The sequence below is a fragment of the Brienomyrus brachyistius genome, chromosome 17 (genome assembly GCF_023856365.1).
Source record: "Brienomyrus brachyistius isolate T26 chromosome 17, BBRACH_0.4, whole genome shotgun sequence".
Taxonomy (NCBI): Eukaryota; Metazoa; Chordata; class Actinopteri; order Osteoglossiformes; family Mormyridae; genus Brienomyrus; species Brienomyrus brachyistius.
This window is the reverse complement of record NC_064549.1, coordinates 1,300,953-1,318,051: the sequence shown is the minus strand read 5'-3', so window position 1 is coordinate 1,318,051 and position 17,099 is coordinate 1,300,953. Positions and strand designations below refer to the sequence as shown.

The 17,099-nt window shown below is 52.3% G+C and overlaps 3 protein-coding genes across 3 annotated transcripts; 1 reads left to right on the top strand and 2 right to left on the bottom strand.

The window, feature by feature from the left end:
• Positions 1 to 397: 397 nt before the first annotated feature.
• Positions 398 to 5,486, bottom strand: LOC125712405 (extracellular calcium-sensing receptor-like). Its single transcript, XM_048982429.1, has 6 exons — positions 5,275 to 5,486; positions 4,224 to 4,515; positions 3,044 to 3,853; positions 2,368 to 2,595; positions 1,775 to 1,898; positions 398 to 1,471 (listed from the first exon to the last, which is right to left on the bottom strand). The coding sequence occupies exons 1-6, from the start codon at positions 5,382 to 5,384 to the stop codon at positions 561 to 563; spliced, it is 2,475 nt and encodes an 824-aa protein (XP_048838386.1). The 5' UTR covers positions 5,385 to 5,486; the 3' UTR covers positions 398 to 560.
• Positions 5,487 to 6,774: 1,288 nt separating this feature from the next.
• On the top strand, positions 6,775 to 12,084 carry LOC125712177 (extracellular calcium-sensing receptor-like). The gene is made up of 6 exons (XM_048981946.1): positions 6,775 to 7,026; positions 7,127 to 7,421; positions 8,299 to 9,129; positions 10,085 to 10,312; positions 10,416 to 10,539; positions 10,703 to 12,084. The coding sequence occupies exons 1-6, from the start codon at positions 6,809 to 6,811 to the stop codon at positions 11,590 to 11,592; spliced, it is 2,586 nt and encodes an 861-aa protein (XP_048837903.1). The 5' UTR covers positions 6,775 to 6,808; the 3' UTR covers positions 11,593 to 12,084.
• An 11-nt stretch (positions 12,085 to 12,095) lies between these two features.
• On the bottom strand, positions 12,096 to 16,706 carry LOC125712171 (extracellular calcium-sensing receptor-like). The gene is made up of 6 exons (XM_048981936.1): positions 16,424 to 16,706; positions 15,713 to 16,007; positions 14,618 to 15,415; positions 13,780 to 14,001; positions 13,517 to 13,640; positions 12,096 to 13,377 (listed from the first exon to the last, which is right to left on the bottom strand). Exons 1-6 carry the CDS (start codon positions 16,660 to 16,662, stop codon positions 12,464 to 12,466), a joined length of 2,592 nt encoding a protein of 863 aa, XP_048837893.1. The 5' UTR covers positions 16,663 to 16,706; the 3' UTR covers positions 12,096 to 12,463.
• Between the last annotated feature and the right edge of the window lie 393 nt (positions 16,707 to 17,099).

Sequence of the window (17,099 nt, the reverse complement as noted above, 5' to 3'; positions counted from 1 at the left end):
GAGTAAGATGAGATCAGTGAAAAGACTCTTTCCCCACGGAGCTGAATAAATATCTCTGTACTATAAACAGCATACGTTCCCTTTGCTAATACAGGAAGATCATGAGATGGTGTGAAGATGCACGGAGCCGATGGTGAGGCTGACTGGTGAAATCGCAATGCAGCTTCAGCAGACCGAAACACTCTGGAGACTTTGCTTTGTATCCTAACTAGCAGGAGCTCAGATTTATAGCCCTGGTTCATTTCTGCAACCCGACAAAAGGGCAGAAACGAGGGCGTGGGAGTCGTATCAGTCGGGCCACGAGATCTCAGCTAGTGAGGGGACTCCAAGCCCGCCCACCCCAACTCCGCACGTTGTCAAGGAGACAAGATGACCTCATGTCATAGGATTGCCATCAGTGCATTTATTTCAGAGTAATCACTGATTGATATTCTGAATTTGTTCCTAAAACAATGATAGTAAAAACAATAGCAAAATGACAATAATAATTAGCCACAAGGGTCTCTTGAGCAGAATAATATATCTAAAGATCATAATGTCTGTGGAATATCTGAGTTTTCCTACTTCTGGTGAGGAGCTCGACCCATCATAGCTTTCTTGGTGTTCTCCTCAGGATGAAGCAGGATGATGTAGCACTTCGGCATGAATATGGCCGCTAAGAGTCCAAAGCTGGAGGCCAGGATGGCGAAGACCTCCACGGCGTCTGAGTACTTCCCCGGCGAGCTGACGTAGGCGGGCACGAAGGTGATCCAGACGGCGCAGAAGATGAGCATGCTGAAGGTGATGAACTTGGCCTCGTTGAAGTTGTCGGGCAGCTTCCTGGCCAGGAAGGCCAGCAGGAAGCAGACGGAGGCTAGAAGACCGACGTAGCCCAGGACGCAGCCAAACCCCGACACTGAGCCCACGGCACACTCGTAGATGATCCGGGAGTTCTGGTACCGCGTGTTTTTGAAAGGTACTGGGGGGCTGCTGATGAGCCACGCCATGCAGATGGTTGCCTGGACAGCAGTGAAGAAAACCACGGTCCCTCTCTGCTGTGCTGTTCCAAACCACTTCATGATGTCGCCGCCCGGCAGCGTGGCGTGAAACGCCATGACCACCACGATGGTCTTCACCAGGATGCAGGAGATGCAGAGGGCGAAGGCCAGGCCAAAGACCACGTGGCGGAGTCGGCAGGTCCAGTCCTGTGGCCGGCCGATGAAGAGCAGGGCGCACAGGAAGCAGAGCGCCAGCGCCAGCAGGAGCAGGAAGCTCAGCTCCGAGTTGTTGGCGCGCACCACTGGCGTGTGGCGGTGCCAAGCGAATACAGAGAGCACGGCCATACACACGCACGCCCCCAGCAGTGAGGCAGCGGTCAGGCACACACCCAAGGGCTCCTCGAAGGAGAGGAACTCGATGGGCTTCGGCTCACAGCGGTCTCGCTCTCTGTTGGACCAGAATTCTGAAGGACACCTGAAGCACTCGCTGGAGTCTGGAAGGGAGACGCAGGAGTTACAGCTTAAGGATCGCAGGGGAAGGAGGCGCACAACTGCCATCTCTCGTTATCAGGAAGTAAACTGAAGTTACTTAATCACCAGATCTTGCCATGTGCAAGTCACAAAAATCCAATTGTTTACTCATTTTCAAACAGAATGAAAGTACAAAATGAAAATGTTGAGTAGAAGGGCCGTGGAGCGTATTGAGTGGGAAGATTTAAGTTATAAGTGGCGTGTTATTCGCTAATATCGTCTCTCTCTGTCCTGGTGATCTCTGGTGTGCTAGATTTTTTTCTCACCACTGGTGTTGCTGATCTCGCCGTCTGCGCAGGGCAGGCAGTCGAAGCAGCAGACTGGTTCACCCTTCCTGATGGCTAGCCTTGTCCCTGGAGGGCAAGGCTCGCTGCAAACCGATCTTGGCGCCTGAAGGAGTGGGGAGGACGACAGAGACTGACAGCATGAGGGAAAGTCTGGCTTTTGATGTAATTGTGCAGGTGATGGTGATGGTGGTGAGGGGGGGGGGGGGGGGGGGACTGCGTCCACTGGGTCCATGAGACCATCTGTCTTTTGTTGTCCTGTATCTTTCATTTGCTGAACTGAGATTATTATCTGAACTGGGAATCACCATGCCTTCCAGAATTGGCTTTAAATCTGAATTTCCTCCTTGTTACCTTGGTAACTGCCCCAGTACAAGCACAATGGGACAGGCTGTGAACGCATTAGGCCTTCGTTTACGGCTCAGCTCGTCACTAGGGCTCACAACAGCTCATAATAAATTCACAATAAATTAAACACTGAATTCTCATAAACAGAAGAAACTAATCTGACAAGTACACTAATTATACAAAGAGAGTGAATCCCATACCGGAAGCGTCACGGGGGGTGAACTCACCGTGTTCATTTCAAGATTCCAAAAGATTTTGTCCTCGTCCAGCCTGAGCGTCTCGCCCTCAGGGGAGGAGTCGTCAAAGACACCGACGGTGACAACCTCAATGGCCCCATCAGGACCCTTTTGCCAGTTCATCACGTCGTAGATGGCCAGGGCATCTCCATTCTCGTCAAACGAGACTCTATCCCCAAAGCGTGTGGTGAAGTTCACCCTCTCCAAATAGTACGCCAGCTGCAGAAGTGGTCAATAATTAGAGAATCCCATTAGCATCTCAGACAGGCAGGAAAACTCAGATTTCGGAACGTATCATTCACCAATATAGGATGAGAACCTCAAAGGGGAGTGTGAGCATCTCAGAGTGCAGGTGTGTGATTCTGTAATATCCTTCACAGAGTGCAGGCGTGTGATTCTGTACTATCCTTCACAGAGTGCAGGTGTGTGATTCTGTAATATCCTTCACAGAGTGCAGGTGTGTGATTCTGTAATATCCTTCACAGAGTTCAGGTGTGTGAATCTGTAATATTCTTCACAGAGTGCAGGTGTGTAAATCTGTAATATCCTTCACAGAGTTCAGGTGTGTGAATCTGTAATATCCTTCACAGAGTGCAGGTGTGTGAATCTGTAATATCCTACACAGAGTGTAGTCGTATGAATCTGTAACCTTCTGCAGCCTACCTACCTGCCAGGGCTGTAAAGTGTTCAGCTGAGCGCAGGCATGTCCTGCAAAGGGCCCTCTCCCCGGCTCGCAATTCAGCAGGTCCTGCAGCGCGTGCGCTAGTGCATACACGGCTTTGTACACATTGTACGGTGCCCTGAGGTTTGACACGTCGCTGTATGCCGTTTCTATGCTCGCCAGGTCCTCCTGTCCCATGCAGATGCGCCCACCGGCCACCCTGCTTCGCTCAAACCTGCAACTGAACACCTCCTCCCAGAACATGTCCACCATGTTGTTGTCTGGGGTGCCATCGGGATGGAGGCGGAGCAGGAAGTCGCGGAGCCCCGGGATCTCGCCACGGCGGATGGCGATGCCGAGTGTCCCGCCCAGGAAGGGCAGCAGCTGTGGAGTGTGGAAGACGGGCGAGGTGGCCCAGGCTTCGCTGGCGATCCACTGGCGCCCTGTCACCCGCTGCACGACCAGCTCCTCGGCCAGCGGCAGCAAGTAGGCCTCCGTGGAGAAGACCACGATCACACGCGCCGTGGACTGCAGCACAACCGCCACAATACGCTTGACCTCCACCCGGCTGTTGTCCCGCGGCAGAGTCTCATGGAACGCCACACAGCCGAAGTGGGCCACTCCCTCATGGAAAGCCCGGGCTGCATACAGACCATAGTCGTCATCGCTGACCACCAGGCCTACCCAGGTCCAGTTATACCTCTGCAGGATCTGCACCATGGCTCTGACCTGGAAGGCGTCACTGGGGATGGTCCTGAAAAAGGATGGGTACTCCCTCCTGTTGCTTAGACATGAGCAGGTTGCAAAATAACTCACCTGGAGGGTTAGGAAGATAGTGAATAAATCAGAGGCAGACAAAAACATATCATACAGAGGAAGAAGAGCAGAACCAAGTCAAGCATTTTGTGAACAGCTTTAGGGTTCAGTCAGGATCACAATGGTGCTTATTCTGGATGGCGAAGCGTGAAAAAAGCGAGAAGACTGCAGAGGCGCAGAGCCAGGGCCACAACCCTGGAGGCATGGGGTTATTTTAGATAGTTAGATCAAAGACGTCCCCAGCTGAATCCTTTTGGCTTTTGTTCAGACTGAGTGCTGCTAATTACCACCATCTCATCAAAGACTCGGCTGCATTTGACAGGGGAGGTAACTGATATGTTGTACCAGTGTCCCTCCGGCGAGTTCATACCAGAGGCACACGGAACAGCCCCAGCACCCTTGAGATGGCGATGGAGTGGGTCGAGCCAGGGTCCCCCACGATGCCCAGCACCGGCGGTGAGCCCGCGCAGCCCGTTTCCGGGAACGTCTCCCTGGAGCCGCTGACCAGCGCCATGGCCGCTCGGAAAGCCACGCCCAGCTTCACGCAGTTGTCGTAGAGATCATAACCTAGGGTGATGTTGGGCAGCAAATTCTGGTCCCGGTTGATCTCCTCGATTGCGAAAGCCATAGTCTGAGCAACTTGGAACCCGGCAGGGTCCAGCCTGGCAGAGGAGAGATGGGAAAATGCACCATTATAATCAGGCTCTGTGCTGAGGTGGGCGGTCAGATCACCACATATAATAGCACCTGTGACTGCTGACAGTGCCAGTTTAGTCAGCAGGACATTGGTTGCGGGGGGTCCAGAGCCTATCCCGGAAGAAATGGGCACAAGGCAGGGAACAACCCAGGGTGCAGGGCCAGCCCATCTCAGGGCACATTCACAAACCAGTCACTCACACATGCACACCTACGGGCAATTTAGCAAGTCCAATAAGCCTCAGCATGTTTTTGGACTGTGGGGGGAAACCGGAGTACCCGGAGGAAACCACACGACGACATGGGGAGAACATGCAAACTCCACACACATGTGACCCAGGCAGAGACTCGAACCTGGGTCCCAGAGGTGTGAGGCAACAGTGCTAACCACTGCACCACCATGCCGCCCCGACATTTGTACCCATGAAAGCAAATAACCAGAGGGTTTATTGGGAGAGAGCCTGCAGATCCTGGGGCACCTGACCACAAAGACTGATTCTACATTCATCATGTCAGTCACCTAGAGGAAGACCAATGTCTGTCAAAAGCAGAGGAAACAGTCTGTCAAAAGATGGACCATTTCACTGGCGAGTGCTTCCGGTGTCCAGAACAGAGCAGAAAGGGTGCTGCTGTCTTAGCGAGCAAGAAATCTGCCAGTGTTGTGCCAATGTCAGTTCATTGTCCATCTGTCCACCTGTCCATCTGTCTGTAGCTCACCCACTCACCGCTCGCATCTGGGCTGCTCTGGCTCCGAGGTAAAGGACAGCTCCGGGAAAACGGTGAGGAAGTGCACCTCGAAAAGTCCCCCAAAAACCACATCGCCCGGCCGCCGCATCCCGTTCAGCTGGAACCGCCCCCACGGCCGACAGGTGGCGGGGGCGGCCACAGAGGATGCCGACAGGCACAGCTGGAGACAGAGACACTGCAGCACGGAGTTCTGCATGGCCGCTGCCAGCCTGCTCCTGCATGCCCCCGGCGGGCAACCTCTCCCGTCTTTATAGGCAGTCGGCATGACCTTCCCAGGGGACTGCGGTCTTGCCACGCCTGTGACATCACCCCCTGCTGTCTGGCTCCGCATCCCCGAGCTGAGTGGCGAGTTCTTAATATTCGATCGCAACCTTAACAGCTTTCCGGCATGGTATATTTACTGCGTATTGTTATCGCTTTAGAGACACGCTGACATTATCGTTTCCAAACATTCGCTCACTTTCACTAATGAGCAATTAATGTCGTTTGATTAGTTTGAGATAAATGGATCAGAGACAGCCGTTTCGTTTGGCAGTTGTGTTCATGTCAGTCCGTCTGTGATTCTCTGCATTCTGCTCAGCTGTGCCCCCGCAAAGTTACATTCGGTGTCCACAGACAGGGAGGATGTCGCCCTCTGCTGGGAAATTGGAGTAACTGCGGCTAGATTCATCACCAGGCTTCGGGCTGGGAGGTGGCTGGACTGTAGGTGGTGCTAATGGGCCACAGACAACAGTCGCACTGCTCTCTGTGGCTCCGCAGAGAGAATAAAATAATAGAAGAGTCTTTTAGGGGCACCAGTAGGTCACTTTACACCCCAGGACTAATCATACTGCTTGAGTTCAGGGACCCCCCCATTGCCTTAACTGTTTTATCGCAATACCATCCCTAATCTTTCTCTGATCATCAAATCACAAACACACACCCCCCACCTAACACCAGGCAGTAAATCCCTTCTGTTTAAATGGCCTTCCATCTCTCCATCGCATATAAAATACAGCACAACTGTGTCTTTGTAAATGTGGCCTGTCTATCCCACATCATGACAAGTGGGCCTTGTGTATCACCATAATGTTGCTAATTTTACGCATCATTAAAAGCTCAGCCAGACAATCATGCCCAATATTACATGGCTTTCTCAGTGCTTTTGATGTCGGAGGCCTCAGATGTAATTAAGTAAATTAATTCATTTTCAGGGATGATATAAATGATATGTGAAACTGATTAGCACTTACAGACAATCCCAGTCTGTGTTGGAAAGATAAAAAGCAGGGACCCCCCTTGGGGTGAGAACACGGCATGTGGTATGTCGGTAAGGAGATGTGACGTCACACGGGCGTTGTGTTCGCCTGCAGGACCTCTGGCCCCGTCGTTGCCCCCTGGGGGACCCCCTCCGCCATTACAGGCAGGTGCACTCAGCTGGACGTAATGGGACATATAGGACGGCTGCCGGAGCTCCAGACCCATTGCAGGCGGCCGATGGGAGTCCCCCGTCTTCCAGCTTCTCGCTCCAACATGCTTGCTCGCGGTGCTGCTGCAGTGGCCCTCCTCCTGGCTGCGGCCACCACTGACACTGGGACCCCCGCCAGGTGCCTTCACCTGGGCGACTTTGTGCTGCCGGCTCAAGAGGCAGCTGGAGACATCTTGATCGGGGGGCTGTTCCCCCTGCACATCGTCGTGTCCGAGCCAGAGCTGCCCTTCACTAAGAGACCCCGGCAGGGCCGGTGCTCGGGGTGAGTACCATCCGCAGCAAGCTGAGGGAAGCACCGAGATACCTGCACTGATGTTTGGAGAGATACCCAAGCCCTGGTGCTGTTTTGCTCCCTCACGCAGCTTTGACTTCCGGGCATTTCGGTGGCTCCAGACCATGGTGTTTGCGATCGAGGAGATCAACAGAGACCCTGACCTGCTTCCCGGCATCCAGCTGGGTTACCGGATCCTCGACAGCTGTGATCATGTCCATACAGGCCTGAGGGGGGCACTTTCGCTGGTCAATGGCTCGTCAGGGTGGGCGGATGCCGGCCGCCCCTGCCTGACCGAAGCCCCTGTGCCGGCTATAATCGGCCTAGCGTCGTCGTCCCCGACGCGGGCCGTCGCACAGACCCTCGGCCCCTTTGACATCCCTCTGGTGAGTGTGTGTGTAGACGGGGCACGATGTGTGTCCCGGTGTACGTGAGGGACTAGGGTAGTGAAATGTTGCCTAGAAATGGTGAAGAGCAGTATGTGAGGTTAATGGCTTTTATTTGGCTGTGAAATCACTCCTGTGGAGTGAGCCAGTGTCTCACGTGGCAGAAGGACGGACCGTCCAGATTTACACGACTGACTTCCGGAGCTGACAGGAGCATGCAAAGACACGCAGTCTGGCATCGTGGTGCGGCGTGCGCGTAAAAAAATTATAGGGTGTCGTGTGTCAGTTCCTGTGCTGCCTGTGGATACTGACGATGTAGAGCGGCGTCCACCCTGTTAGCCACGGCAAAGAGGGGAGCAGCAGTGCCGCGCTGTGAGTCCCAGTGCTAGTGATGGGGGTGCGAGCATCACCATTCCACACGCTTAACTAGACACCGGGGTGCCGTCCATTAGCTGGGACCCGGGTTGAATGGATTTATGGACTTTAAAGGAGTGAAGTGTCCATCTGCACAGGGGCGTGTTGTTCTGCAGGGCTAGGCATGTCTCAGGGCTGTAACCAACCCATATATACAGGACTCTGCAAAAAAAAAAATAGGAAATGATGTTAAAATTATCTACATATTGGTCTAAATCTGTGACTTTCTGTCTGCTAAAGTGTGGCAGCTTAACCGTCTCAGAAACTCGCCCAAAAGGTTCCACCGTGTTTCCAGTAACTTTTTGACTTGACCACTGGCACGCCATGTTCGGCTAATCAATATATATACATACTGTATATACTTACATGTGAATGTGATGTCTATGTTAAAAGGCTCTATTTTTGCATACTGTTCCAGAAGGTTCCGGCAGCCTCGTGTAACTCTTGCCAGTTTCTGCCTTAGGTCAGTTACTTTGCCACGTGTGAGTGCCTGAAGGACAGACGGCAGTTCCCCTCCTTCCTGCGCACGGTGCCCAGCGACCTCTTCCAGGTGCGGGGGCTCGTCCAGCTGGTGGCGCACTTCGGCTGGCGCTGGGTGGGTGCCATCGGGACGGAGGACGACTACAGCCGCTACGGGATCCAGGCGTTCCAGGAGCAGCTGGCGGAGCGGGGTGGCTGCCTGGCCTTCTATGCCACGCTGCCCAAAGCGGAGAACCCTGAGCGACTGGCCGACGTGGCCGACGCCCTGGAGGCCTCTAGCGCACGCGTCATCCTGGCCTTCTCCACCGAGGGCCAGCTCTACGGGCTGCTGAGCGAGGTGGCACGCCGCAACCTGACAGGCCACCAGTGGATCGCCAGTGAAGCCTGGGTGACGGCCAGCCTCCTCTCGGGGCCACAATTCCGGGACACGCTGGCCGGGACGCTGGGCTTTGCTTTCCGGAGCGCCTCCATGCCAGCCTTGGGTGACTTCCTCCTTCGCGTGCGGCCCTCGCCTGCACCCAGCTCCGTCTTCATCAACGCCTTCTGGGAAGAGCTCTTTGGCTGTAGGCTGGACTTCACTGGGGGTGCTGATGAGGCCCCGGGGTCCAACCAGCCCTCTTGCAGTGGAGCCGAGGATGTAAGGGGCAGGAATAGCGTGTACTCAGACGTGTCGCAGCTGAGGGTCTCGTACAATGTGTACAAGGCCGTGTACGCCATCGCTCACGCCCTGCACCACCTGCTGCGCTGCGACGGCCCTGGGGATAGTGCAGGGAACCGGAGCTGCGGGGCTGTGCTGCCCTTCCAGCCACGACAGGTGGATGTGTGCTTGTTAGTGTGCGTTATGTATGTATTACATTGTGTATTACAATGTCATACAAACCTGTTATTCTGACCTTGTGAGGACATTTTCTTTGTTTTTGTTTTTTTTCGGGGGGTTACTTGTGTCTGTGAAGGGACAACGAGAGTGTACTGCTGCCCCCCCTCCCCAGACTGTGCTGAAACTCCAGAATATCTGGATCCGTTTACATCACAGTCACATCAGATGGATGTTTGAAGGAATGTGTGTGTGTGTGTATGTGATCAAATGTCCCCACAATGTGATAAAAACAATGTTTTGATGTTGTGGGGACCACTTTTTTCGGTTCCTCACAAGGGGAAAGTCAGTTTCTCAATCTGCAATCAAAAAACCAAAAATGCCAAAAGTCTTGTTTTGCTTATGGTTAAGATCAGGGCTGGGTGGGGGTTAGGGTCAGGGTTAGGGTTAGGGTTAGGGTCAGGGTTAGGGTTAGGGTTGGGGTTAGAGTTGCTGGGATTAGCCCATGGAAATGAATGGAGAGTCCCCACAAAGATTTGAATACAAATGTGTGTGTGTGTGTGTGTGTGTGTGTGTGTGTGTGTGTGTGAGAGAGAGAGAGAGAGTGTCTGAGCATAACTGAATGCTGGTCAGTGTGTGTGTTGTGTCGTCACTCCTGTAGTTCAGCAAGTAGAGCACTGTGTTATTAAAGGCTTGCGGTTTTTAATTCCTGTTGTTGTGGATAAAAGCTTAAGGTCAATGTTAAAGCACATGATTTAACTGGCTACTTGCATGTAGATTTTTAAATTACAGTAAACATGAGAAAAATATTTAAAACAACTAAAAATGCCTTAGTTGAAGTGTTTTATTTCCTTTAAATGCCCCCCATGTTCGCATTCACAAGCACACCACAGTTAGACCAGCTCTGCTTGCACCCCTGATGTGAGGACATGTTAATCTTTGATGCTCTTTTCAGTTGCTCTCCTACCTGAAGAGAGTGAATTTCACCACCAAGTTCGGGGAGAAGGTTTATTTTGACAGCGACGGGGAGCCCGTTCCTCTGTACGACATCGTCAACTGGCAGAGGGACAGCAGGGGCAACATCAAGTTCAAGACTGTGGGGACTTTTGATGCCTCTGCTCAGGTGGGGGAACAGCTCAGGATGGACCAGTCCACCATCGTGTGGATGGGGGGGGAGACACAGGTGGGTCATGGAGAGTCTGGTGGAGAATGACTCAGACTGCCCTTTGCAGCCCACGTTGAAGACATTTAGCAGTACAGGTGTGACTCCTGCCTGCCCCCTGCAGGTACCCATCTCCGAGTGCAGCCACAGCTGTCCCCCTGGAACCAGGCAGGCCTCGCGACCCAGGGAGCCCATCTGTTGCTTCGACTGCCTCCCCTGTGCAGATGGAGAGGTCAGCAACCAAACAGGTAACGTATCCCACGCACAGCATAGGGTTTGGTGATGAGTGGGCTGCGTGCCCCAATAGGATTCATCAGTTAGAGAGGATACACACAGCTTCCTTTGGTCAGGTGTCAGTTAAGTGCATAACATCTCTCAGGTTCCTCTAAACGAGCCTGTTCTCCTCCACAGGCTCCACAGAGTGCATGAAGTGCCCCCAGGACCACTGGTCAGACCCAGACAGGGTGGCCTGTTTGCCCATGCTGGAGGAGTTCCTGTCCTTCCAGGACATCTTGGGCATTGTTCTGGCCTTGCTGTCGGTCCTCGGGATCGCCATGACGCTGGTAGTCGCGGGCATCTACTACCGGTTCCGGGGCACGCCAATCGTGCGCGCCAACAACTCGGAGCTGAGCTTCCTGCTGCTGGTGTCGCTGGTGCTCTGCTTCCTGTGCGCCCCTCTCTTCATCGGCCGACCTTCGCCCTGGTCATGCTGGACGCGGCAGGCCACCTTCGGCGTCGCCTTCGTGCTCTGCATCTCCTGCATCTTGGCCAAGACCATGGTGGTGTTGGTGGCGTTCCGGTCCACCATACCTGGATCCAATGCTGTGCGGCTTTTTGGGCCCATCCAGCAGAGGGCGCTCATCTTCTCCTGTACAGCCGTCCAAGTGGTTCTGTGTGTGTCATGGCTGACTTGGGATCCACCTTCACCCATTAAGAACACATCCTACCAAGCCGGACAGATCATTCTGGAGTGCCAGGATGGTGCAATCCTTTACCTGGTGCTAGGCTACATCGGCCTTTTGTCCTGCATCTGTTTTTGCCTCGCCTTCCTCGGCAGGAAGCTGCCAGACACCTTCAACGAGGCCAAACTCATCACCTTCAGCATGCTCATCTTCTTTGCTGTATGGATCTCCTTCATCCCTGCCCACCGCAGCTCTCCGGGAAAATACACTGTTGCTGTGGAGATCTTCGCCATCCTGGCATCCAGTTTTGGCCTCTTGCTCTGCATATTCCTGCCTAAATGTTTTATCATCTTACTCAAACCCGAGAAGAACGTCAAGAAAGGCATGGTGAGCAAGTAGGGCCTCCAGGCAGGAGATGACGCCATGTGGAAGTCAAACATCTCAAAACTGAATATGGCTAAATGTCGTGGTATTAATAGATTGCAGGAGAAACCATGACAATGCATGTTCTGACAAACTGATGTCATGCATAAGTTTATTATAACACTGGTGTGTAGCCAGAATTTTACACCAAAGAAAACCATGTAACACTTTACTTGAAGGGGCAAATGTAAGTTAGTAACTCAATTTCTACTCAAATATAAATTATGATTGAATATAGTAACATAATGAAATACATAAACTGTCATGGCCGATTAATGATGAACGAACATCTGATCAGTACTTAACTAACACTTAGCTACTGATTAATTAATCCCTTAAGTACGAGTGTACTAATGTGTTATTTGTGCCCCCTCAAAGTGTGGCCAAAAACAATTTGTTTCATTATGTTAGTTCTCCTTAACACAGAATAGCTGTCTTTCTGGTTTACGAAGTGTGTGATTGTATCACTGAGATGTTAAATGGATGGAACACAATGTAACGTGAGAGAAAATCTTTAATGTTTTTATTAGAGGGCTGTTTCATATTAAGCATATCAAAACAAGGGTAAATAATGGTAAGAAACATTTATTGCTTGTAATTGCATAATAAAGAATGATTAAAACCACAAAATTGTGTGATTTGTATGGGATTTGCATTGTGCAGTACACAAGCACGTATACCCTCAGACTCAGGTGATTGTACATGTTCAGAAATATTAAATTGGTTTATTTGGAAATGTTGAGTTTTCTAGCAAAATGAGGCTTGTCAAGGATTCAATTACTATTAGCTAATTAACCTGCAGAAATTATACGTATGTAAACATGATGATTTTATGTGAAGCAATGCTTCAGAGGGCCTTGGAAGGAACTTTCCCCATAATGTGTTTCTTTGTATTCTTCTCTGGCCTAAACAATATTATAAAACATTTGGGAGCAAATATACACACGATCAGACCTAAACTGGAAGCTAAAATGGCAAATATCTCGACGGCCACAGTGAACTTCCCAGGTGAGCTGACATAAGCTGGGATAAAGGTGATCCAGACAGCAGTGAATATGAGCATGCTGAAGGTGATGAATTTGGCTTCATTGAAGTTGTCAGGCAGCTTCCTGGCCAGAAAAGCTAGTACAAAGCACAGGGCAGAGAGGAGACCAATGTACCCCAGCACAGCCCAGAAGGCACCATTAGATCCTAGACTACATTCAAGTATAACTTTCTCCTTATAATGTGACAGGTTTTTAATGGGAAATGGAGGTGACAGGCTCAGCCATAAAACACATATTAATACTTGTATTAATGTAAAGAAGACCACACTCAGCCTTTGTTGTACAGGTCCAAACCATTTCATGGCATTACTGCCTGGGAGTGTAGCCCTGAAGGCCATTAACACCACTATTGTTTTCCCCAGAACACAAGAGATGCAGAGGACAAAGGTGATCCCAAACGCCGTGTGGCGCAGCATACAGGACCAGTGAGAGGGTCGGCCGATGAAAGTGAGTGAGCAGAGGAAACAGAGGGTCAGGGAAAAGAGCAGCAGGAAGCTCAGCTCAGAGTTGTTGGCTCTGACGATGGGCGTGTCCTTGTGTCTGTAGAAGACGGCTGCTATGGCGACAGAAAGTCCAGCCCCAGCCACAGAGCTCGTGGCCAGGATCGCTCCCAGGATCTCGTCGAACGACAGGAACTCGATGAGCTTGTGGATGCATTTGTCTCGCTTGGGGTTTGGCCAGGATTCAGCTGGACAGATGAAACAATCCAAGGCATCTGGGGGGGGGGGCAACATAACAACTATTCATAATGAATAATACGGATTAGATGGATAGCGAGGTAAAGGAAAAAGGCAGATGATGTGAGAATTGAGGTGTAGTAATGGAAATCTGCCCCGTGTGGCGAAGATGAGCACCTGTAGTATTGCTGATCTCCCCCTCAGCGCAGGGTATGCAGTCGTAGCAGCAGACAGGCTTTCCTTTCTGCACAGCCTTGCGGGTTCCTGGGGGACAGCTCTCACTGCACACTGACACTGGCACCTGGCAGAGGCACAAAAGCACAGACAGAACAGCAGGTTCTGAAGAAGCTCAACGGCCTCTCAGGTCTTCCAGTTTCAGCCCGTGTGACCTGAAATTGCATAAAATCACTCTGACGTGTGATGGAGGTCGAGATCCGCACCTGCGTTTTTCCGCCTGCCCAGGTGATGTTCCTGTGCATCACAAAGACCTGGCCCTCGGGTGCAGACGCGTCGTAGTAGCCCACAGTGACAAACTCCACTCGTCCACTGTCCACAACCTGCCAGTTAACCAGCTCGTAGGTGGCTACCGGATCACCATTGGCATCAAAGGAAACGCGGTTCCCGTTCAGGGTGAAATTCACCTTCCGGATCTGCCGCAGAACCTGATGGGGGGGATAATGACGTCAGGTCTCAGTGACCTGGGGCCAGGATCTTCAACCAACTTTCCATAATATTAATAACCATAATCCCAACCAAACACTTGCTTATTCTATTTAGAGGTGATTCTAAAATTAGAACTCAGAATAGAGTTGATGTTTAAACTCTAAAACTCAATTCATTTGAAGGATATGGATAATTACATGTAATGATATGTCTTTTATAGACCTTTCCCTTTTTGTAGACTGTTTTTGAGAAAAATTTGAAAGGCAGGCCGTCAGAACCAGGCTTATTAGGTTTAGCTTATAAAATGAGTAAGAAGGACTGAATCGACCCAGAAACAGACTCATGAACTGATTGTTTTTGTCAGCCTGCCAGATACATCAGTGTTAGTACAGTCAGTGGGAAGCCTCGATGTCACATGTCCTGCATTCAAATGGTGGAGGACCTTGCATCACTTCCTGACACAATCCTCAGATCAGTGAAGCGGGAAATCTAGGTTTGCTAGCTACGTTCTAACGATACATCTTTAAAAACTGGGTTCGCGTAGCTTCAGGACAAGGTTCAAATGGGAAAGTCCTGCTGATATTCGGGCAATGATCTGGAACTCGGGTGTTTCACCTGGATCATCTGGAGTGGCATGTCCCTGTCACAGTGAGCGGGAGACCCCGCTCGGTCGGTGCAGATGAGGCCGTGGAGGGCGTGGGCCACCGCATACACGGCCTTATATACCATGTTGGTGATGCGGAGCTGAGACGTGTCCGTGTAGGAGTTCTTCAGCCCCTGGAGGCTCTCACTCCCATTACACAACTTCTGCCCGGGGCTCCCGGACACCCCCGACAGGCGGCAGCCGAAAGCCGTCTCCCAGAACTCCGTCAGAAGGGGTGATTCGGACACCTGGGCGGCGTTCAGGTCCACAAGGAAGTCTCGCAGTCCTGGTATAATGGCGCGCCGGATACCAAATCCCACGGCACCAACGCACATGCTGAAGCGGACCAGCCCCGGGTCAGTGACCCACGATTCGCTGCCAACCCACTGCAGAGGGGGCGGGGCCAGCTGCTCTAGCTCAGCCAGGAGCACCAGCATGTCTCCGGGGGCGACGAATGCCACCACCACCCGGGCGGTGGAACCACGGATGACCTCAGCCACGCGCCGCACACGGGCCCTCGGGTTGGTTCTATAGAAGGCCTCAGAGTACTCCACGCAGATGCCCTCTGCCCGGGCCGCCTTCAGGAAGGCCGCCATGCCGCTGTTGCCGTAGTCGGAGTCACTGCGCACTGCGCCGATCCACATCCAGCCGTAGTGCTTTACCAGCTGGGCCAGAGCTGCTGCCTGGAAATAGTCGCTGGGGATGGTGCGGGAGAAGGTGGGGTACTGCTGCTTGTCGCTAAGGCAAGCACAGGTGGCATAGTGGCTCACCTGTAGAGCAGGGCAGGAAAGATGGAGGAGGAGAGAGAGGGGAATTCACCCATGGACCCGTGGCGTGACACCAGTGACCAAACAGAAGCATGAGATTGCCATGTTTCTGTGTTCAAACACAAGCCTCGGTTCTTTACCTATAATGAGTAAATCTGGGCATGAAGGAGTGTATTTCCCTGCACAATATGTACCACCCATCTCTGACATTATCACAAAAACAAACACTCATGACAGTCAGTATTCTCTGTATGAATGATACGTAAAGAGCTGAGGTCCGTGTTGCTTGAGCCGCCCGACCTGAGGGATCCCGAAGGGGCCGAGCACTCGTGACATAGCGATGGACGGCGTGGAGCCCGACTCGCCCACGACGGCGGTGATGGTGGCTGACGAGGAGCATGGGGCGCCGGGGAAGAAGTATGGATCACGGCCATTAGCCAGCTGGAAGGCGGCCCTGGTGGCCGCTGAGACGGAGGAGCAGGAGTCGTGGATCTGGTAGCCCAGCATGACCCCCGGCAGCAGGTCAGAGCTGTTGTTGATCTCTTCGATAGCGAACGCCATGGCGCGGGCGAAGCGCAGCTCTCTGAAGTCCAGGCTGGAGGACAGATCATCAACACGGCAGGAGAACCTTAAGGAAGACTGTCATCTCTTTGCCTTTCAAATTAAAGACAGTGACCCAGCATCCTGATGACAGTGACCGACTCCTTACACCAGTCACTAGCAGTTAGCCTTCAGCTGAACTAACAGAACCCAGTGCCTCACTGACCTGCAACTGAACCAGCAGAGCCTTTTCCTCACTGACCTACAGCCGAACCGGCAGAACCCGGTTCCTCACTGACCTACAGCCGAACCGGCAGAACCCGGTTCCTCACTGACCTACAGCTGGACCAAGAGAACCTGGTTCCTCACTGACCTACAGTTGAACCAACAGAACGAGATTCCTCACTGACCTACAGCTGAACCAGAACCTGGTTCCTCACTGACCTGCAGCTGAACGAGCAGGACCCTCACCTTCCCCGGCACCGGAGAGGTTCTGGCAGGTGTGTATAGTTGTTCTCCACAGAGAGCATGTAGTAGTGCAGGGAGAAAACGCCCCCGATCACATAGTCTCCAGGCATGGAGAGTGCAGCGGGCCCAGAGTGATCCAGCAGCATGCAGCGGAGGTCTGGCATGGCTCCTCTGGGGGTGTCAAGGAGCCCGACTGTCAGCAGGACCAGCAGAACGGCGGTCCACATCAAGAGCCCGCCCATGCCGAACTTCTGCTTCAGCAAAGCCAGAGCCTGTCTGGACCCAGGGTTAAATACCCCCTCCACACCATGCACCCTTCCTCTGGGAGCTGGGGTAGGGGAGGCCAACTCGAGGGTGTTTCCCTTTGGTAAGCGATGTGCTGGGGTGTGGCTTCAGGGCTGCCTGTTGGGTGACCTGGTGTATGTGTCGTTAAGGGAATGAGCTGGTCACTTACTGGGGATTTTTCAGCAACTGACTTAAAATTCCAGGAAAAGTTTGGAAGCACAAACACAGATACTACACCTGTACACACACGGCCCCACACATCTGTACACGCACACATTCAGCCACATACACCAATGCACAATTAAATCATAACCCCACAGCTCTGCCCAACACAGATCTGGTTTTGTAAAAGGATTTTTCACAGCTCAGTGGTGGTTCCTGAAAAAAATTATTC

Bases quoted from the DNA above. Each gene is read 5' to 3' on its own strand.
- LOC125712405 (XM_048982429.1), bottom strand. From the start codon at position 5,384: ATGCGGCGGCCGGGCGATGTGGTTTTTGGGGGACTTTTCGAGGTGCAC. The intron at 2,596-3,043 runs GTAGGTAGGCTG...CCACTTCTGCAG, and splicing joins ACACTTTACAGCCCTGGCAG to CTGGCGTACTATTTGGAGAG. The intron at 1,899-2,367 runs GTGAGTTCACCC...CCACTCCTTCAG, and splicing joins GGAATCTTGAAATGAACACG to GCGCCAAGATCGGTTTGCAG.
- LOC125712177 (XM_048981946.1), top strand. From the start codon at position 6,809: ATGCTTGCTCGCGGTGCTGCTGCAGTGGCCCTCCTCCTGGCTGCGGCC. The intron at 7,422-8,298 runs GTGAGTGTGTGT...TTTCTGCCTTAG, and splicing joins GCCCCTTTGACATCCCTCTG to GTCAGTTACTTTGCCACGTG. The intron at 10,540-10,702 runs GTAACGTATCCC...TCTCCTCCACAG, and splicing joins AGAGGTCAGCAACCAAACAG to GCTCCACAGAGTGCATGAAG.
- LOC125712171 (XM_048981936.1), bottom strand. From the start codon at position 16,662: ATGGGCGGGCTCTTGATGTGGACCGCCGTTCTGCTGGTCCTGCTGACA. The intron at 13,641-13,779 runs GTGCGGATCTCG...TGCCTCTGCCAG, and splicing joins GGGCAGGCGGAAAAACGCAG to GTGCCAGTGTCAGTGTGCAG. The intron at 13,378-13,516 runs GTGCTCATCTTC...CCCCCCCCCCAG, and splicing joins GGAGATCAGCAATACTACAG to ATGCCTTGGATTGTTTCATC.